This window comes from Drosophila arizonae, chromosome 2, assembly GCF_054131065.1.
Source record: "Drosophila arizonae isolate 15081-1271.41 chromosome 2, UAZ_ARI_1.0, whole genome shotgun sequence".
NCBI classification, from domain to species: Eukaryota; Metazoa; Arthropoda; class Insecta; order Diptera; family Drosophilidae; genus Drosophila; species Drosophila arizonae.
In genome coordinates this window covers 33,510,544-33,532,762 of record NC_142922.1, presented here as the reverse complement: position 1 = coordinate 33,532,762, position 22,219 = coordinate 33,510,544, and the positions used below count along the sequence as shown (strand labels likewise).

At 35.2% G+C, this 22,219-nt stretch overlaps 1 protein-coding gene and 2 long non-coding RNA genes across 13 annotated transcripts in view; 1 reads left to right on the top strand and 2 right to left on the bottom strand.

Annotated features, from left to right (window-relative positions):
• Positions 1-11,289: 11,289 nt before the first annotated feature.
• Positions 11,290-14,324, bottom strand: LOC149270938 (uncharacterized). Its single transcript, XR_016268730.1, has 2 exons — positions 11,696-14,324; positions 11,290-11,635 (listed from the first exon to the last, which is right to left on the bottom strand). It is a non-coding gene; the product is annotated as an uncharacterized LOC149270938 (long non-coding RNA).
• A 522-nt stretch (positions 14,325-14,846) lies between these two features.
• LOC108621598 (uncharacterized) lies at positions 14,847-19,130 on the top strand. Of its 4 annotated transcripts, none has more exons than XM_089463215.1 (3): positions 14,847-14,970; positions 15,763-16,141; positions 18,902-19,130. In XM_089463215.1, exons 2-3 carry the CDS (start codon positions 15,815-15,817, stop codon positions 19,052-19,054), a joined length of 480 nt encoding a protein of 159 aa, XP_089319341.1. In that variant the 5' UTR covers positions 14,847-14,970; positions 15,763-15,814; the 3' UTR covers positions 19,055-19,130. The 4 variants fall into 4 exon arrangements, with proteins under 4 accessions (XP_089319341.1, XP_017874503.1, XP_089319338.1 ...); XM_089463212.1 differs by having other exon boundaries at positions 14,852-15,005; positions 15,766-16,141; XM_089463213.1 differs by having other exon boundaries at positions 14,852-15,005.
• Positions 19,019-22,219, bottom strand: part of LOC149270936 (uncharacterized) — a 42,844-nt gene continuing 39,643 nt past the window's right edge. For all 8 annotated transcript variants that reach the window (XR_016268724.1, XR_016268723.1, XR_016268729.1 and 5 more), the window contains 2 exons: positions 19,286-22,197; positions 19,019-19,186 (listed from right to left, as the gene is read on the bottom strand). This is a non-coding gene — a long non-coding RNA (uncharacterized LOC149270936). The remainder of the gene's footprint in view (positions 19,187-19,285; positions 22,198-22,219) is intronic.

Sequence of the window (22,219 nt, the reverse complement as noted above, 5' to 3'; positions counted from 1 at the left end):
TATAAGATAGTTTGTTTCATTCATAAAAAAAAAAAAAATAGGAAATAATAATGATACAAATTTGTTAATACTTATTGTTAAAATAGTACAAAATAATTATACAAATCAGTTTTTTTTTTTTGTCTTTTTTTTTTTTTTTTTTTTTTTGTTTGTTTGTTTGGATATCATACTTCTTCACCTTCTAAAATCTTATTGACTGTCATCTATCTGAAATTTAATAATAAAGTTTCGCTTTACCACTTTTATTTTTTTTCAACGCATTCATTCTTATAATTCATCTATCTATCAACTCCTTTACATAAATTTTTTTTTAATGAACGAACTTATTATCTGATCATCTTATGTTATATGATTAGTTACTTAAATATGTATATATACTTAAATATGTATACTTCTTCACCTTCTAAAATCTTCTTGACTGTCATCTATCTAAAATTTAATAATAAAGTTTCGCTTTACCACTTTTATTTTTTTTCAACGCATTCATTCTTATAATTCATCTATCTATCAACTCCTTTACATAATTTTTTTTTTAATGAACGAACTTATTATCTGATCATCTTATTTTATATGATTAGTTACTTAAATATGTATATAACAACCTGCGTTAGTAGTCGTATAAAACTGAATAAATTTAGCTTTGAGTTATAGACGATGTCCTATATTAAATTTTCAAAATTCAAAAACTTGAACTTAGTGAAAATTAACTTCTGTTAAAATATTAGTCATGGATAATTAAGAGCGAAACGATCAAAGTGAAATCAATCGAACTATATTAGCTAAAGATCGCTATTGATCTAAAAAATGAAAACACAAATCAGCTAGTTCTGTTATTCATGGACCATTTGGAATTTAATAAAGCTTTATGTCAAATGTCCATAAATATGTATTATCAGATCCCTCAAAATATTGTGTTGATTGATGACTACATGAACGATTCCGTTTTGGAAATGTAACAGATAGAAGATGGCGTGGCAGCACCCACAAATATATTGTTGCTATATGTTTTTAAATAAATCTTAAGAGAGGAGTGTCCAGGTGTATGTAATTGTTAGATTTTTGTAAAAAAAATTCTAACATATGATTTAAATTTATACAGGAGATTTATACAGGAGATCTAATACAAAATACTTGTGTAATTACTTAGAATAACCAATAAAAATTATGACTTTAGCCATTTAATATAAAAACGCATAATAACGCAAAATAACGCAAGGATGTAGTACTAATTTACTGAACTATTAACTAAATAGATAATACATTTAATTATTAGCTCAGAATTTGTATATTATATTGTTGATTGCATATACGTACATTTTATTTAATGTTCATAATTTTTGCATAGATACGGAAGAAAGCGTTATTAATGCTTAACAGAAAAATGCTTTTTGTATAAAATAAAGTTGAAACCCCCATATTCATTGACAATGAGATATGCTTCATTAATGAAATTATATATTTTATGGTAATATCATGTAATCACATCCACAATCACAACAAATTTCACGGTAAGCAGTTTTAACACAACATGAGATATTTCTTAGCCGAGGGTTGGGCATTTCTGTTCCAGCTAGGCGGTCATAAATCTCTTTCGTATTTACCGCCTTATTGTTACACTTACTACTAATACCCACCCAATCGTTTTGACATTTGCTTGTAATATTCAGGATTTCCGATTCTGTGCGAGCATACTGACGAAAAATAAACGCTTTAATGTTATTTGGTTCGGTACACGGTTTACAGTTGTTACAATTATCTATTGTTTGCAATTCAGGAGCGAAGCCCAAATTAACCCCGTAAATATAAACACAATTTCAACCTCCATCGGAAGTAAAATACAAAAACCGTTAAATTAAATTTAAAAACCTTTTGTGTATGCGTATATATATATATAAACATTAAATGGTTCAACATTTATTAGAGAAAATAAATAAAACTTCGAATTATCATATCGAATTATTATCGAATAGTGGACTAAAGCCGACTCCAAGGACACAACGAAAACTATAACCATATAATTATATAAAAAAACACATAAGGGACACTCTAAAATATAATGGATATCCTTAAATGTTATATGGCCGTTTGAAGTTGAACAACAAAAAAGGAACTCTGCAAAGTACTCTGTCATATCCCATCACCCATTGATGCAGTATTTCTCGATTTGCCACGCCTCTACTGAGCCTCTTCTTAGAAGAGCAAATTTCAGGTCTCTAGCAAATTTCAGGTCTCTAGTGCCCAAAATATAGCAGATTTTGAACATTCAGCATATCTTCAGGTCCTATTTGCCACTAGGGACATATAATTTTCTCATAAGTCTTTATAGAATCATAACATTAGCTCATGTGCAAAATTTTATTTTAATTTCGTTCTAGCTTTAAAACTCTAGGAGATAGTGTAATACGACTTTCCATGCCCTCAATAAGCGTAGATATATCTACCATAGCTTTTAATCTTGGATGGTCGACGCGAATCTACATTTTAAATTTCAGCCTGTTACATACATTTTTGAAAAACCCACCCTGATTTACCATTTTCAATGGGTTCAGGGTATAAAGATATATAGAATTAAAAAAATATATGGCTTTAATTAAAGCAACAACAAACAATAATGTTCTAGTTAAGTCTGCTCGACTACGATATTAGCAGTCTTCTGAACTTCTTTTATACACACATACATACATACATATTAGCTGTTAGCTACATAGTAACGACTGTGCTTGGTTTGTAGTGTTAACTTTCAAAACGTAGTAGTATTTTAAGTACGTACAAATTGTGGGCGAAGGGGGCTGTGGTATCCAAAATCTATAAATTACAAAATATTTGTATTCAGCAAATGTATATATTGACAGTAAAAAACGAAACCAATTTATTAGTATTGTCGATAAAAAAAAGGGATGATTTGTCGAAAAATATGATAAACTTGTACTGCGTATGGTATACACGAGTATACATGTGTTATTTCAAGTCTCTAACTCTTATATTTTCTGAGATCTCGGCGTTCATACGGATGGACTGGCGGACAATCATGTCGATATCGACTCAGCTCGTCGTTCTGAGCGAGAGAACATATCTTTCAATCCTTCTATTACCTATTACATATATTATCACAAAAATATTATGTCCTGATTTCCCATTTTTAATGGGTTCAAGGTATAAAAATATAAAACTATAAAAATTGTCGGCCCATTAATATTATGACATCGTACATCCCCTTGAGAATTAAAGCATTATCTAACATTTCAAACCATACTAAAATAACATACCAAATACATAGATCACCTTGTGTTCTGAGCATCCCCATGTAAGGCCCCAACTAGATTTTTATACCCTGAACCCATTGAAAATGGTAAATCAGGGTATAATGGTTTTGTCAAAAGTACATATGTAACAGGCAAAAGGAGGCGTGGCAGACCCCACAAAGTATATATATTCTTGATCAGGGCAACGAGCTGAGTCGATTTGGCCCTGTCCGTCTGTCGGTCCGTCCGTATGTATGAATACGTCGATCTCAGAAGATATATGAGCTAGAGACTTGAAATTTTTTTTCCTAGGTCCGTGTATATCACACGAATATCGAGTTTTTCTCTATATATCGATAACTACTCCCGATATTTTATTATCAAAAACCTTATCAAACGCTAGTTATTTAATTATGTCTCCTACACCTTTACAGCTAGAGCTTTTAAATATAGACTTATATGTATTTTATATAATTTCGATTTTTGTTAAAGTTTACCCCCCACTTCTATGTCCACCCCCTCACCCTCACCTTTGTAAAAATAAATAATAAATAATAAATAATAAATAAATAAATAATAATAATAATAAATAATAATAAATAATTATGATCTGAAGATCATGAAGATCGTATGTCCACAAAAAAAGTTATTTAACAATTAAGTTCTCATAGTAAGCCACCACTGTGTGTGTATGTGTTTGTCTATGTGTTTGTGTATGTGTGTGTGTATGTGTCTGTGTATGTTTCTGTGTATGTGTGTGCGTGTATGTATGCGTGTGTGTGTGTGTGTGCGTGCGTGTTTCTTGTGTAAGCAGAAAGACGCGAAAAATTATTGAAATAGCTCGAAGGGTTCAGGGGATCTCGTATTCGAGCAGTCTTGACTAGAACTTTCCTTGCCTAATATGCACATACCTATCTAGTATAAAATATGTATAAAAATATCTCCTAGTCTTAGTAAATCAGAGTATAATAGCTCTGTTAAAGACAGAACGATGTCCTGTCGATCCGTGCACTTATCTATTTGTTCGCAGTATGAATGCTTCAGAGCATTTAAGAGAATTTGTAAATTTTTATACCTTTAGCCCATTTTCAGTGGGAAATCAAGGTATAATGGTTTTGTTAAAAGCATGTAATAGACAGAAGGAGATGTTGCAGAACCCATAAAGTATCTTGACCAGGCCAAAGAGCTCAGTTAATTTAGCTCTGTCCGTGTGTCCGCCCGTTCGTCTGTCCGTATGTTTCAACTCGTCAATCTCAGAAGATTTAAGAGCTGGAGACTGAAATTTGTTTCCTATGTCCGTGTGTATCTCACGCATATCAACTAAAAAGTTGGGCAAAAATTAACTATAAAATTATATCTCCTACACCTTTAGAGCTAGAGTCGCCAACTTTTAAAGGTAAGTTCATAAAAGTTTATATACATACATATGTACCTTCAGCCCTTTAATTTGTAAAAGGCGTATTTGAAATACTAGGTAATTGTGCTTTGGCAACTGCACGCATATTAATATTATAATCACCATCTGAAGAGTGTCCATTTACAAGAAATGTTATGCATGAGCTATTGAAAAATCACTTACTCGAAGGGTTCAGGGGATCTCGTAGTCGAGCATTCTCAACTAGAGCTTTCTTACTGTTTTTTTTTTCCAAATGAATATTGCTATTTATATAATACATATTGTAACATTTTCGATTTTAATGACTTCAGTCTGCTTTCCTCGAATAGAGCTTTTTCATTTTTTTAGTGCATACAAAATTAGTAATCATTCCTTTTGTTTAATCCACAATTATTTATATCCTGTACGAACCTACCATATACAGCCTACCCATATAAACTGTGACGATGACCTGCTGTTCCACCACCTGTCGCAGTTTGGGAAAGCAATATCTTTGTTCATAGTTTCGGCTGAATAACAAACCCATAAATTTCAAGAGGAAACTGTTGTGTTTGATGGCAGCAGAGGTGTAAAGGTAATTAGGGATATTGCCTTTTAAAAGTAGGGGCACACGTTTCTTTACTTTTTACTTGCCGACAACACAGCGGCACGCCTATTTTTTCACTGAACCGCAAAAAATGTGTTAGAAGAGGCGATCCTCGGCAGGTATACATACATACATATGTGCAACAAACTCACAAAACTATTAATTTTTATCAATCAAATATGCATATGTATGTATGTACGTTCTTGTGGATATTTTTGTGTATGTATATACATACACACATATGTATATGTCTGACACAACGAAAGGACATACATACATACATACATATGTATGTATGTACATTGTACATTGACTATTCGAATAGCGCTGCCATAAATAATGCTATTTGGAGATATTAATTTTGTATGCACTATACATATATAGCCCGAACTTTTTCATATATTGCAAAGTGCAGTTCAATTCATACAATGTAGATAGAGCTTACTTATGTAAGTATATACAATACTGAACAAGTAAGCTCATGGCAGTAGAAAAAGCCATTACATATTTGTTTATACATACAATATAAGAAAGTCTTGGTCGAGAAATATTCGCTTCCAATAAATATTTGCTTCTTTTCTGCTTACACAAGAAACAGCCCATGAACTTCTACTCATTCTGCACTTCTTTTATGCACACATGCATACACACGCATCCACACGCACGTTTAATTACCCATTCTGCTGACTGCGCAGTGTGGACAATATTATGAGAATTTAATTGTTGAATAGTTTCTTTTGTAGATGGACAATCTTTATGAAACTTTCAGAGCGTGATCATATGGTGTGTAAAAATGTGTGTACATTCCAAAACACAAGTCTCTACCTCTTGAAATGCGTTTTTTACAAATTGGGGGGAAGGGAACGTGGTATCCAAAATCTGTAAATTACAAAATCTTCGTATCGATCAACTGTATATATACAGTAAATCTGAAGTCTCTAGGTGTAAAAGAGTTCAAATTAGGCTGGAAAAAAAAAAAAACAAAATCAAATTTTCGATTATTCTCGATAAAAAAGTTATCGGATGAGTCATCGAATAAATATGATAAACTTGTTGTGCGTATGGTACACACGAGTATGCATGCCAAATTTCAGCTCTATAGCTATAAAACTTCTGAGATCCCATTCCTTAACTAATGCAGCTTTGGGTCCGATTTGTTCAATATTTTATGTTTGCGAATGTTTATTTTTGATTACATTTATTTCTGGTGACTGGGCTGGTGGTTTCACAGCGTTGGGACATTTCCAGATCAACCAAGTCTGGACAATTCCCGCAGTGCGTTTCGGGTCATTATCTTGGTAAAATCTGAATTCCCCTTGATGCCCAGTTTCTGAACACTTTGAATTAAATTGGATCCATCGTAGTCTCTATAAACTCCAAGTTCCTAACGCCGGCTGCTGACATACAGGCCCAAGCCTGTACCTTAGACATGTTTTACTATAGCCCTAAACTTTTTTGCGTCAAGCTCTGTATTAGGCTTACGCCAACAATATGAGGGCCCTTTTGAGCCAAATATATTCAATTTGGACTCATCGTAAACTATGACAGTGTTCCAGAATCCAATATCCTTGTACAAGTGCTCCTTGGCAAATTATTGTCGACACTTCTTTATTTTGTGGCTTATAAAAGGCTTCTTGCGTGGAACTCTGTCATTAAAGTCATGTTCCCGAAGCACATGGCGAATAGTTTCTGGGTGGCACGACTTGCCAATTCCTCCTTGGGTAGTCTCGGATTTTTCTCACAATATAGCCCTCGCCCGTGGGATTCAAAATTTGTTTCGGAGCATTTGTACCTTTATTGTGGGTTCTACTTTCACGGAAAAAGCTCTCCAAATTCAACACAAATTTATATCATCACATTGCGAAACCATGGAATAAAGCATATAACATGGAATAAAGCATGGAAAAAGCATATAATCAGCTGCAAAGTTTGTGGTTGAAATAGGCTGTGTAACTGTTTTGGTCTCATTTTTTATACCCTGAACCCATTTTCAATGGGAAATCAGGGTACAATGGTTTTGTTGAAATGTATGTAACAGGGAGAAGGAGGCGTGGCAGACCCCACAAAGTATATATATTCCTGATCAGGGCGACGAGCTGAGTTGATTTGGCCCTGTCCGTCTGTCTGTCCGTCTGTCCGTCCGTCCGGCTGCCCGTCTGTCCGTATGTATGAACGCGTCGATTTCAGAAGATATATGAGCTAGAGACTTCAATTTTTTTTAAATGTCCGTAATTACAGCGCGCATATCAAGTTTATCATTAAAAATCGATAACTCATCCCGATTTTTTATCGATAAAAACCGTATCGAAAACCAGTTACAAAATTATATCTTCTACACCTTTATTGCTAGAGTCTCCAAATTTTTAATGTATGTTTATATGCAATTTATACAATTTCGATTTTTGTTAAAAATTACCCCCCACCCCTATATTCACCCCCTCACCCTCACAATTGTAAAAGGCGTATTTCAAATACTAGAGACTTGTGCTTCGGCAATTACATGCATATCCATGTTATAATCATAATCTGAAAGTTTCATGAAGATCGTACGTCCACAAAAAAGTTATTAAGCAATTAAGTTCTCAGTGAGCGCTTACTCACTGCCGCCCATGCGTGTTTATGCTTGTGTGTGTATATGTATGTAAATGTTTGTGTATGTGTGTGTATGTATGCCTGTGTGTGCGTATGTGTGTGTATGTATGCCTGTGTGTGCGTGCGTGTGTGTGTGTGTGTGTGCGTGTTTCCTGTGTAAGCTGAAAGACGCGAAAAATTATTGAAATAGCTATTACTCCAAGGATTCAGGGGATCTCGTAGTCGAGTAGTCTCGACTAGAGCTTTCTTACTTGTTTAGTTTTTAAATACATATGTACATATTATTGAGTATTCAAAAAATATTTAAGAATATTTAAGAACGTTGCAGTCGGGCGATACCGATTGCAGAATACTTATTCACAGCCCAATATAGTGCAATTTTCAAGTCTAGCGCGCAACAAAAAACAGGGCATGATCCCATTAAAATTGGAAAATCATCGATAGCTATTGCTATGTCATTGCATCATTGCATTCAAATTACATACATACACTTATAATTTATACAATTTTGTTTCTTATATATGTATTTATTTAATTTATACAATTTTGATTCTTACTACATATATATTTATTTCCATATACATATTGGATACCGGCCTCAAACTAGCAGCAGGTCAACGCGATTTTCCTATAATTGTGCACACACTCATTGTCTATTCTATGCGTACAGACAGAAGCGCCCCTTTTCTCACATTCTTAGAATTTCGATTGATTTCTGGATTTTCTAGCCGTTACTGTAATTTTTTTGAGATGACGATCTGTTATTAAGTTATTCTATTTTAGCAACTGGCTGGTCAAGCAAAGCAGTGGCGCGGGTTCTAAAGGCGACGCAAATTATGTTAGAAACCTCTTCGATGTTATTTTTTTTTTTTTTTTTTTTCATATATATTTCGTTTTTTATAAAATAGATATTTTATTGGGAAGGTACGATCTTGAATGAATGGCACTTAATACTTTTCTTATTCTTAGTCGAATAATTTTATAAGTTTAAATTTGTTTCGTCTCAAATAACCCTCAAATTCATATACGCAAATACATACATATGTATATATGTAAGTCTGCACGCATAGCATCAAGCATTCCAGCCTTATTTATACACGCGCTCATTTTTATGTATGTATGTATGTACACATAAATGCGTACTCTAGCATAGTCTAAGAATCTCGTTGCGATTGATTTGTCTTTGCATTGTTTTTGGCTTTTCTTTGCTATATAGCGTCATAACAATAATGTGATTTTCTTTTAACTACTGTTGTTCGAAACGATGCGGTGGGGCTGTAGGCTGAAGCGCCGGCGATCTTTATTTTAGTTATTTCGACCAACTTGCTATTTGGCTTGGGTGGGAGTTCAAATACCGCGGAATTTTTTTTTTTTAATTGCAAATTTTTGTTATTTTAGCTGCTTTATATTTTATTAATTTTATAAAAATGTTTCCTTCCATGTTATCAATGCCTATTAAACCTATTTATGTGTACAAATACATAAATAGATGGCTGACGCATATAAATGCCGCAAAATTGGCACTATAAATGCCGATTGCCACGCCCCTAGTGGCCTAGAAGGAGCAAAATTTGAATTCTTACGCTCAAAAAATGTGAAAGTTACACGCCACGCCCCTAAAGAGTCGTAAAAATTTTTTTTGGGACATCGATAGAGGAGGCTACCAGTAACTCAACTATCCAAATTTGAAGCTTCTAGCTCCTAAACTGTAGGAGATATAAACTTTTGCGGTTTGTCCACAAGAAAAGTTTTTAAAAAAAATAAAAAATAAAATAAAAAAAAAAAAAAAAGAAAGTCGCGAAAAATGATTGAAATAGCTATTGCTCGAGGGGGTCATGTGATGTCGTAGTCGAGCAGGCTCGACTAGAGGTTTTTTACTTGTTATACCCTGAAACCATTGAAAATGGGAAACCAGGGTAAGTTCTCATAATATTGCCCACACTGCATAAGCGCAGTCGCTGCTAACTGCGCATAGTCATAGCTCGCAAATAACTGTTAACACTTTTTCGTTGTCTGCAAATAAGTGTCTTCCACTGACACAATCAAAAAAACTCAGACAGAAATTGTTTTTGTCGCGTCTAGCTTAGCTCGCTCGCGCTCTGAGCGAGACAGTTATTTCTGTTTTCGTTTCGCTCAAGTCAAACACTGATCGTTTGCTTGAGTTAAATGAAGCAAACTGTCAGTTGCGTTTGTATGGGTAATCACGCGCGATTGTTGCGTTCTTTTTGTATGTATGTATGCATGTATTTACATACACACGAAGGCAAAGATCATTTCTGTTGAGTTTTTTTAGTCAAACTGTCTTTTGCTGAGAGTCTTTGTGTGAGGAAAAATCGTATTAGTCTTTACGCGACACTCATTTAAGAGCGTCACACGAATGAGTCATTGCAATGCGTCTGACCGAAATAAATTCTAAAGAGTGTCGCTCAGAGTGAGATCGTGTCTGCACAATTTTTTCGGTTATGATACGAAGCAGAGCATATACGAAAAAACGATCAACTCTCATTTGCGAGCTCTGGTTTTTGTACGTGCTGGCAGCTGGTAGCTGGCAGGGTTCAGGGTATCTCCTAGTCGAGCAGTCTCGACCAGAGCACTCTTAGGCTGATGTCAGAGTGTCCGCGATAAGCGATGAGATAATATGGAGCGACAATAAGCAAGAAAGCTCTAAATGCAGTAGGTGAAATATATTTTTTTTGGCAATTCAAGCAATATTTCTCTCTTTCACTCTGACATGCCATAGCTTTGCAGATCGCTGCGAATTTAAGGTAATCTTTATGGTTTTTAGTTTTAAGATAAGACTTTTTATAAAAAACTAAAATACAAATATTATTTATAGGAATTAAGACAAAAAATCATTAATTTTATTCAACTTATTCAGTATTAATGTTTATAAAATTGATTTTATTTTTTATTTTATTTTTTTTTTTTTTTTGAGTTTTTAGCAATTTTGAATTTTGGAGCAATTTTTGAGGCTATCGATATTTGAAACCATCGGACTCAAAAAAGTCGATGGGCGGTCTATCGATGGTTTTGTAGCACTATTGTATACGTCTACGTACACGCTTATTAGTGCTGCAAAAGAATCGATATTCCGTAATATCGATACTCACGATATTTTCAGAGAAAAAGATCGATAAAAACGATATATCGAACACTTCTTTTAAATGTTAATTTTCTTGCTTAGAAGCTATTATAATATTTATATTAATTATGACTTCTTAATGGATAAAATGGCAACCATTTCAAGATTAAAATAAAAGCAACAGCATCAAACAAAAACAAATTTATTCAACCAAACCAAATTATTTTTCATTAACTTAAACCTAAAACAGCAATTCATTAAAGCTCAAATTCACTATGCTGCTTAAAATTATATTATAATAATAACAAAAACAATTGCCTCCATGGCAGTTTGAAAAAAAAAAAAAGAAATTAAGACAAAACCCATTGGTTTTTATTAAAAAAAAAAAAAATAGTTTGTTTACTGTTTCCGGTTTTAATGACGCCCTTCTGGAATTAGCAATCATTCCCGCTTTGCTAAATATCCTCTCGCTCTCAGAGGACGTTGCCTCATATTTTTTATTTACGAAGTGCAAAATGCTACCGGACTTGGGTGCCAATTCACTCTCTTGCAGCGATGGATGCATGCGTGTTAAGTGATTTTTAAGGCTTTTGGTATTTCCACTTGTTTTGCAGACCTTAAAGCAATTTCTGCACACCGCACAACCATCCTTTCCTTTTTCAAAATATTTCCACACTTCGGATTTTTTTGGGGCTCCCACGGTCTTATTTTCTTCATCGGAGTCCACCCTCGCCGCGCTTAAAACACACAAGCTATGACTCCAAGCTTTTCCAATAGGATATATCAATTGTACTTACGTTTTCTTCCCAAAAACTGATCCATTTTTTTCTTTCTATTGCAATTAAATTAAATCAATCAATTTGTATACAATTTAGCAAAATTAAATAAATACGCTTCTTACACAGTTAAAACCAACGCCAAGAATAACCATTTTTTTTTCTTCGATATATCGATACTAAGAAACCCATATCGATCTTTTGCCAAAATTCGAAAATATCGATTATAACGATTCCGATCCGATATTTTTGCAGCACTAACGCTTATAGCATTTGTACCATACGAGGCTTATATAGAAGAAGAGATGGACATTCTGACCACGCCTGACTTTCATAAAAAACATTATACCCTGCTTTTTCATTTTTTTTACGGGTCCATGGTATAAAATCAAGTAAGAAACTAGGACTGTCGTATATTTTAAGAATATCGTATTAATGTCATTTTAGGTTTTGACACTGACCAAACAGTGGTCAGTGGTTTTGATTAATATCAATATGATATTTTCATGCAACTTGAAAAATATCGATGTATACATATTTTTCGATAGTTTAAAAAAATCTTTTTTCCCACAATAAATTTAAAATTATTAATAAGAATAACTAATTTTTGCTTAACTGAAAAAGTAAGCGGTCTCCACTATTCGGTACTCAAAAGCATCATAGTGCTTGTTTTTTATATGCGATGCCATATTTAATGTGTTGGCTAACTTAACTTAACTTGATTTCACAACAATTACATCTAGCTGTTCCAATATTACAGAATAATACGTTTTCATCATATTAAATTTTTGTACATTCACAATTGGTTCATTTCTTACAGGAGTGACCAGCAAAAATATATCAAAAATATCGCACAAAATATTCGATATTTGGACAACAAAATATGTTCCCATATAATTACATATATTTTTGTTGAAAAATAAATCGGGTTTCTTTAATAAACCCTTGTTGGTGAAACCCGACTAAGAGATATTCTGTGTCCCGCTATGCCCTTAACTTTTTTCATTGAGTGTATGTAAAATACTCATAATAAAATTTTAAAAACAAGTAAGAAGACTCTAGTCGAGACTGCTCGACTAGGAGATACTCTGAACCCTTTCATCTGATATTCTAATCAGTCTGCACTTCTTTTCGACACACATACATACACACGCACGTATTAGAACGCGCTCTGCTAACTGCGCAGTAAGCAGCGACTGCGCTTGGGCTGCGCTACAGTGTGGGAAACATTACAAGAATTTATTTGTTGAATAATTTAATTTCTAGACGTACAATCTTAATGAAACTTTCAGAACATATTCATAATGTTCAATGTATGTACATTCCAAAGCACACGTCTCTAGTACTTGAAATACGCCTTTTCCAAAGGTGAGGGTGAGGGGGTGGGAATAGGGGTGGTGGGTAAATTTTGATATAAACCGAAATTATATAAAATACATACATATAAGTCTACATTTAAAATTTGGAAGCTCTAGCTCTAAAGGTGTAAGAGATATAATTAAATAACTAGCTTTTGATAAAGTTTTTAATCGATAATAAAATATCGGGAGTAGTTATCAATATATAAAAAAACTTGATATGCGCGAGATATACACGGACCTAGGAAAAAAGTTTCAAGTCTCTAGCTCTTATATCTTCTCAGATCGACGCGTTCATACATACGGACGGACGGACGGACGGACAGACAGACGGACAGGGCCAAATCGGCTCAGCTCGTCGCCCTGATTAAGAATATATATACTTTGTGGGGTCTTAAATTAAATTAAAAATTAATCTAAAAATTATTTTTTTTTTTTGTAGAGGAGGTTACCAGTAACTCAACTATTCAAATTTCTAGCTATTATACTTTAGGAGATATAAACTTTTGTGGTTTGCCACGCCCTCTGTGGGCGGACATATATCCGACAAAGCTTTTTGGTCTTAAGTGATCAGCCCGAGTATATTTACAAAATATGAGGTCTCTGGAATCAATAGTGCACAAAATATAGCAGAATTTTAAAAATCTATATATTTTCAGGGCCGATTTGCCACGCCCCTAATGGGCGTAGACTTCAAAATTGTCTTTTGACTTTATAGAATCATAACATTAGCTGACGTGCAAAATCTCAGCATTCTAGGTTTACAACTTTAGGAGATACAGTTTTATCCGATTTGCCACGCCCCCAATGGGCGTAGATATATCCGCCATAGCTCGGGATCTTGGGTGGTCGACGCGGACCTACATACCAAATTTCAGGTTTCTAGCTCTTCAATTAATATAATATCTGGCATATCGGAAAATGCATTTTCCGATTTGCCACGCCCCTAGTGGGCGGATCGGGAAAATTTTAACACTTTATAAATCGGAGATATACACGAGTATGGGTTCCAAATTTCCAGTCTCAAGCTTCAATAGCGCCGGAATAGATTGCGTTCATACAGACGGACGGACGGACAGTAAGACGGACATTGCACAAAACCAATATACTGATTCACTTTCGTGAGTGAGTATAAAAATTACACTTTCACCATCAAGATGCATCATTTTCATTCATAAGAAGAAGATTGTTTTAGCATATATATTCCACTGGATAATATTCAGTTCATTCAGCTTGTTAAAAATTTATATGTATATAACAAAATCAGTTCATCTATTAAAAAATGCTGTATAAAAATACTTACTTCATGTTGCGATAAATTGTTTCAGTCACTCACAACGAGAAGCGCCGATATATCGACATCGCTATATCGCAAACCGAAAATTGCATCGGTACTATCGATGGCTCCAGCTCTAGTGGACAATGTCCACTGGACAGAGCTAAATAGTTGTGCTACAAAAGCATCGATCATCAGTGATATTTCAAATATCGATAGTATCAATGGCTCCATCAAAAACAGCTCCAACATTCAACATTCGAATACTTTTGTACTATATAGTATAAAATACATCAAATTGTTTGAATATATCTATACATACAGACATATATATATATATATATATATATATATATATATATATATATATATATACTTTATTGAGTTTAAAATAAAAAATAGAAATAAATAAAAGAATTAGCGAAAAATAATTAAGAATTAAATTTTGCTAATGTAATCTTTGAATCTAAGTGTTGCAAAATCGATTAATTTGAGAATGTAGGCAACCCTATAAAGCCATGAAAATTCCACACAAACGTGACGTCATTTTGTTTCATGTTTAGCGAGAGGGAAATATTGTACACAGTCTCACAGTAAGAAATAACTGTGTGATTTGGACATTACCACGGTAGTTTCGAAATATGTCCATTTTACAAACATAAGTAAATTTACAATAATAAATATCCATTTTTGAAGTGTATGTATAAATGAAGAGAAAATATATACATAAATATATGTATGTGGTACGATTCTACCGAATATTATCAATAGCTGAGATTTAAAAAACTGGAAACATACATAATTCAATATTCCCGCTGGGCTGAGCGTGGTGTATAAGAGAGTGAAAATGAGAAAATAAAAGAGAATACCCACGTATCATTAACAGTGTTTGTGCATTGTCTAGCATTACGAATACGTGACAATTATTGTTATACTTTTACTCAGATACATTCTGTGTGGACTACAGTGAAGTCAATCATTTTGTACCTCATGTTCCGAGGAACTACATTTATACATATGTATATCTGTTGAGGAAATGCAATAGCAAATTTGTGACTAAAGATTGTGAAAGTTATCGTGAAAACAATAATTGTATAGTGAACTGCTTGTTCCGAAATATAAAATAGGAAGAACAAAACTGTTAAGCCAAATGTACTATCTCGTGGCGTACAGTTAGCAATAATTACAGCCGAAAGGCTGTATCAATAAAAAATATATAAGACGGGAACATAAATAATTAAGCATATCAACATCAATATCAACGCAAGTCTGCAGTATACACCACCCAAATATGTCGGCCCACATTTAGAAAATCGATATTAATTCTAGTCAAACTGAGTTTTGAATGGTGAAATTCTGGAGCTATCAGTATAGTTTTGGCTACTTAACAATTTTATTGTGCTACAGAATTAAAACGCAATTCAACATTAAATATATTATATAATTGCCCATAGAAGGTTTCCTGTTACAGAGGTTAGTTTAATTATACAACCGCCTGATTCTGAAATGGTAAAAGGCCACACTGGGACACTAACAATGCGACTTGTTCGGAATAAATTACGAAAACGCGACGAAACCTGTAGTGAATACAAAAAAAGTGAAGTCAAGGAGCATCAGGACAATGGAGATTATCAGGGTCTAAATAGTTATGAAAATTCTGAAACCCAGCCCAATAAAATTTGTAACAATTTTATTGAAGACAACCAACATGTAAAATTTCTACGAACTAGTGGCGTTGCTGCTGAAGTTGTTGAGCATGGAAATGTAGAAGACAATCCAGAGTGGACGTTTCCTCCAAAAGCACCATCGCCTCATATCTATCATATAAACCCGGTACGTTTTTTGTCTATACAAAATTAATTTGTTCATTATACCGCTAACAATAAATCATCTAGAGAACATTTTTAGTGATTATTGGATATTGACCTTTTCCGAATGGCCACGCCCAATTTTGACCAAAAATTTTCTATACCGTTTAGGTATGACCACTGGGCTAGTGGATCGACCACATTGGACAGTTCCATATCAACCAAGAGTTTACAGTACCCGATTTATGTTTTGGGTCATTAGCCTGATGAAATAGGGATAGCCCCTCTAGACCAACTTTTTCGGCACTTTGGACCGAATTCTCCTTTGAAAAGGATAGGTACATATATTTGTTCATATTACCATCTATGAAAACTAAGTTTCCAACTCCCGAAGACGTCATGCAGGTCCAGGACCCTGCTGTCATCGTCATAGCTCATAGTTAGTTTTAGGTGCTGTTCTTGGAATTCGGTATTTGGTGGGCGCCAAACATATTGCATCCAATTCGACGCAAATATATTAAATTTCGACTCCTCTGCATATAAACGAGACTGCAATTCGAACTCAAAATCGTTCATAAAATTCTAAGTTGTGGTAGGCACACGCCATACACACACGCATATACACTCATGCACACTAGAGGTGCCAAACTATCGATGGTGGGCCCCATCGATTGAGGATGATAGTAATTTCCAAATCATCGATAGCGGTCGATTGTGGTCGATAGTCGCAATAAAAAACAGTGATTCTTAGCCTTAAAAATTTGAACACTTCAAATTTTTGAAATTACATTTTAAGATTAAAGCTGAATTGACTTCAAAGCTAAAACTTAAAAACTATGGCTTTTATTGTAGTGATCGATTTTTGTTGTCTGCAAATATGTTTCACTCACACAATAAAAAAGACAGAAATTGTTTTTGTTGCGAATAATTTAGCTCGCTCGCACTCTGAGCGAGACAGCTATTTCAGTTTTCGTTTCGCTCAAGTCAAGCACTGATCGTTTGCTTGAGTTAAATGAATTGAAATAAGAAATAAGAAGTTAGAGTTTTTGCAATGCGTTGTCAAAATACTTTTGTCCTCTATTGTATGTATGTATGTATTTGCATGCACACGAAGATCATTTATGTTGAGTGTTTTAGTCAAACTGTCTTTTGCTGAGAGTTTTTGTGTAAGCGAAAATCGTATTACTCTTTACGCGACACTCGTTTGAAATCGTCACCCCAATGAGTCAATGCGAAGCACTTGACCAAAACCGATGCAAAACAAATCAAATACAGAGAGAGATTGCGTCTGCACAATCTTTTCGGTTGTGTTATGAAGCAGAGCGTATTCGAAAAACGATCAACAATCATTTGCAAGCTATGATACAAAACTAAGAAAAATTATAATTATTAATCACGCACCTTTAACGATATTATCGTCCACTATCGAGACATTGAACCATCGATAGTTTGACACCTCTAATGCACGCAAGCATACAAATGCTTCTACAAGTGATATCCCTTAAATGTGAGCATCGCAAATGCTACAGGCAACAAGAGATTCGCACACAGGCATACAAATGCACATAGTACATGTAGCATATTGTAAGTGTGTGTGTGCATGCTACGTCGTGAAAACATTTTCATTATGCTCACCAACGCACCAAATAATATCGAAAACGCAAACATTTAGCACCCAAACAGCCAGTGCTGCCAGCTTTTCCGAGTAAGAAAATGCTAAATTAACCTTCCAAACCTGCTAGAAACGGCTAGATCAAATTCAAGAATAGCCAGAAATATAGCCATTTCAGTTTTGATACCCTGAAATGGGAAATCAGGGAATAATGTTTTTGTTGAAATGTATGTAACAAGCAGAAGAAGGCGTGGCAGATCCCACAGAGTATATATATTCTTGATCAGTGCGACGAGCTGAGTCGATTTGGCCCTGTCCGTCTGTCTGTCTGTCCGTCATATCGAGTTTTTCTCTAAATATCGACAAGTACACCCGATATTTTATTATCGATCATGTTTGAGGTTAAACTGTGATATACCCTGTAAGCGCATTGCCCTCTGCGTTAGGTAATTTATAGCTTGACGGATTCTATGTCAAATGCTTATGATTTTTGCAACGCAAAATGAGCAAAGGCCTCCACTGTGTGGCGTCTCACAAATGTTTCTATACCATTTTATTGAAATAAATTTATAAATATTTTTTATTATACCCTGAACCCATTTTCAATGGGAAATCAGGGTATAATGGTTTTGTTGAAATGTATGTAACGGGGAGAAGGAGGCGTGGCAGACCCCACAAAGTATATATATTCTTGATCAGGGAGACGAGCTGAGTTGATTTGGCCCTGTCCGTCTGTCTGTCTGTCTGTCCATATGTTTGTTTGTTTGTGTGTGTGTGTGTGTGTGTGTGTGTGTGTGTGTGTGCGTGTGTGTGTGTGTGCGAGTGTGTGTGTGTGTGTGTGTGTGTGTCGTTAATATAACATTAGGGGTTGGGTAAATTTTATAAAAAACCGAAATAGTATACAATATAAGTGTACAACGATTTTTGGTGATAAACTCGATATCCGCGCTGTATATACGGACATTAAAAAAGTTTGTCTCTAGCTCTTATATCTTCTAAATCGACGCGCTTAAACATACGGAATTTGTGGGTTCTGTCACGCCTTCTTTTGCCTGTTAGATACATTTAAACAAAATCATTATACCCTGAAAATACATTAGCCGAAGCCCTAGTCGTTTACCTTCTCAGTTATTTAGATATTAATCTACTTTTTTTTTTTTACTATAATTTCAGGAGATGTTGGTAGCTACCGATAAAATAGGCTTCAGAGGATTCCGCAAACAATTCAGTGGTCGGTTTAAGCGTTTAGTTGCCCGAAAGCTTGAACCTGCACCAGTGATACCCCCAGAATTAAAACCGCAACTAAAAACAATATATGTATATTAACAAATTTATAAATATACATGCACATGTATTTAATATAAGTTGGTGACAGCCGAAAAATAAATTGCTTTAATTTTAATTGATTTCACTAAATATTTACATTTGCTGCTATTTGTCTAGTTTCCAACCGAAATCCTATAAACAAAAAATAAGAATTATATTATTTATCATACATGACCTACTATAAATATATCAATAATGTTAAAAATATTAGGAAATGGATTTTGTAGAAACCTTTTGTACTTAGAACAGAGACGACATGCCAATCGGGCAAAAATTAAAAGCGTATGCAGCAGTACAATATCAAAGCCACAGAGGAAACAGAGGAATACTGCTTATGTAGTAGTGAGAGGACTAGTACACGCAGCACCTGTTAAACGCTGCCTGGTTGTCACAAAATTTGAGCAAGTCCGAGTCATCGAGTTTTATCCAACTGGAACAGCTGAGATTAAACACCATTTTCAAACTACAAATTGGACGCACGATACTTGTCGACGTGAGTGGTGGTCTCCGCAAATCGACGCTATGTATATGTATTGTGTTGCCGGAAGACGTCGCTGATTAAGGAAAAGTTCCATTATCTCCTGGGAATCTCGAATTCTCCGCTCGAGACTGAAGCCGATCAATTAATGCACACGCACGCATAAACACGCATTGGCTGCAGTGGTGTCTTACTATGGCATGAAATGCGTGCACTTGCTAAAGCAGAAGTCAAATACGCCTTTTACAAATATGTCGGTGGTAGGGTGAATTAGGGGGGGGGGGGGGGGGGGGGGGGGGTTGTAAATTTTGACAAAATTCGGAATTCTAAAAAGTACATATAAATCTACATTAAAAATATGGTGACTAGTTTTAAAGATGTAGGAGATATACATTTATTTTGGTTTTCGATAATATTTAATCGATAACAAAATATTGTGACAAGCTATCGATATTTGAAGAAAAACTCGATATGCTCGTAAGCTTAGGAAAAAAAATTGAAGTCTCTAGCTTTTATATCTTCTGAGATCGACGCGTTCAAACATACGAAAAGACGGACAAGGGTAAATCGACTTAGCTCGTCGCCCTGATCTAAAAAAATATATACTTTATGGGGTCTGCCAAACCTCCTTCTGCCTGTTACATACATTTAACAAAACCAATATACCCTGATTTCCCATTAGCTGTAACTTATTGATTCATGCTGGAAACTTGAGTCCGCACGGATTTGATTTGAACTTGATTTTGCGGAATGGTCGCTCAAAAATGAAGGTTGCTGCGGACCCTGAGTCGACTAAAGCACGGGCGGGAGGACACCCCGTGCCGAGGAGGACACCTCGCGTGTTGGCAGCCAGAAACGTGTGGACGTTGGACATAACTTGAGTACGAGTCGGAACTATAGCTGTTGTTGATGCAGAAGCGGTCCGAGGAGTATTGTCCCTATGGAGTAGGGTATTATGTCGACCATTGCACTTGAAACAGTTGTGTGTACTGGTACACTCTCGTAACTAGTGACCCTTAGCGAAGCAGTTCAGGCAAAGATTCTTTGCTTTGATGTATGCCTCTCGTTCATGGATAGACAGCTGGAGAAACCGAGGGCAAAATCGGATTGGATTGCTCTCTTTCAAACACAGTTCACATATTGTACTCTTTGAATTCACTTGCGTTGTGAAGGAGTTAACTCGTTTGGGAAGGGGAGGGTTCGCAGACCTCGGAGTTGAGTTTGGAACCTTTGGAACAGCACGATCACCTTCCATAGCCTCCAGAGCACGTGCGCGCTCGCTAAGTGTGACTAGCGTCCTGCCAGGCTGGGATTTCTGTTTTTCATGTTAATGAATGCTCCCAGAGGGATCGAATTTTTCCGGCAAATTGGAGGTGCACAGAAACACGAGAATGCTCTCTTTGAGAGCTGAGCCTGACTCCTTGGTGGCTTAGGACAGATTGAGAAGGATTTTAAGCTGGCTGTCGACTAACAGCCTCTTATTCTCGAACCGATCACACAAGGAGACGCAAGCCGAAGCAAAGCCGTCGTTTGTGAGAGGATACTCTGCGACTAGTGCATTGCATCGCCTGCTGTTTTTGAATTAAGGTGGAATAACTATTCCACCGGAGTCAAACGCGGATTATTTTTGTAATTGGCCGTAAACAGATCCCGGAAATAAATAATAAACTTAAATTGTTAAATTGCTTTTTCGATAATTATCACCGGCCGCCACAATTTCGTGACGATAGTTGTTTACGATCACAATTCATCGTAGTTTAAAAACGATTGTAAAACAAATAGAAAATAAATTTTTAGTCTTGTTTTTATACCCTGAACCCATTGAAAATGGGAAATCAGGGTATAATGGTTTTGTTGAAATGTATGTAACAGGCAGAAGGAGATGTGGCAGACCCCACAAAGTATATATATATATATATTCTTGATCAGGGCGACGAGCTGTGTTTGGCCCTGTACGTTTGTCTGTCCAAATGCATGAACGCGTCGATTTCAGAAGATAAAGAGCTAAAAACTTAAATTTTTTTTAATGTCCGTATAGAGAGCGCGCATATCGAGTTTATTTCCAAAAAAAACGATAACTTATCCCGTTATTTTGTTATCGATAAAAAGCCTTATCGAAAATCAGTTATGAAATTATATATCCTACATCTTTAAAGCTAGAGTGTCCAAATTTTAAACACATATTTAGATGCACTTTATACAATTTGAGGTTTTGTTAAAATTTACTTCCCACCCCTATATTCACCCACTCACCCACATATTTGTAAAAGGCGTACTTCAAATACTAGAGACTTGGGCTTTAGCATGCATATCCATGAGCATAGTCTACTCACAAGAAAAGTAATTAAACAATTAAATTCGCATGTGTGCATGTGCGAATAATTATTGAAATATCAGTTGCTCCAAGGGTTCAGGGGATCTCGTAGTCGAGAAGTCTCGACTAGAGCTTTCTTAATTGTTTTATTTTATTTTTTTTCTAGCTTCTGTTCCGAGTCACTCTTCACGGTTAAGAGATCTCCATCTTTACAAGCATCCATTTCGCTGTTAGCTATGCGTTTATACGCTTCTGGCTCTGCATCTTCTTCTACCTTGGAGCTTATCACGTTCTAGATGCTTCATTTTCTCTGAAGGTGTACCCGTTAGTGTTGAACATGACTGAGAATTTCTGTAAAAAATCATAGCCAATT

What these genes read in the sequence shown, in the direction of transcription:
- LOC108621598 (XM_089463215.1), top strand. Translation starts at nt 15,815, where the DNA reads ATGGTAAAAGGCCACACTGGGACACTAACAATGCGACTTGTTCGGAAT. An exon ending in ATATCTATCATATAAACCCG is followed by an intron (nt 16,142 to 18,901) that starts GTACGTTTTTTG and finishes CTATAATTTCAG; the next exon opens with GAGATGTTGGTAGCTACCGA.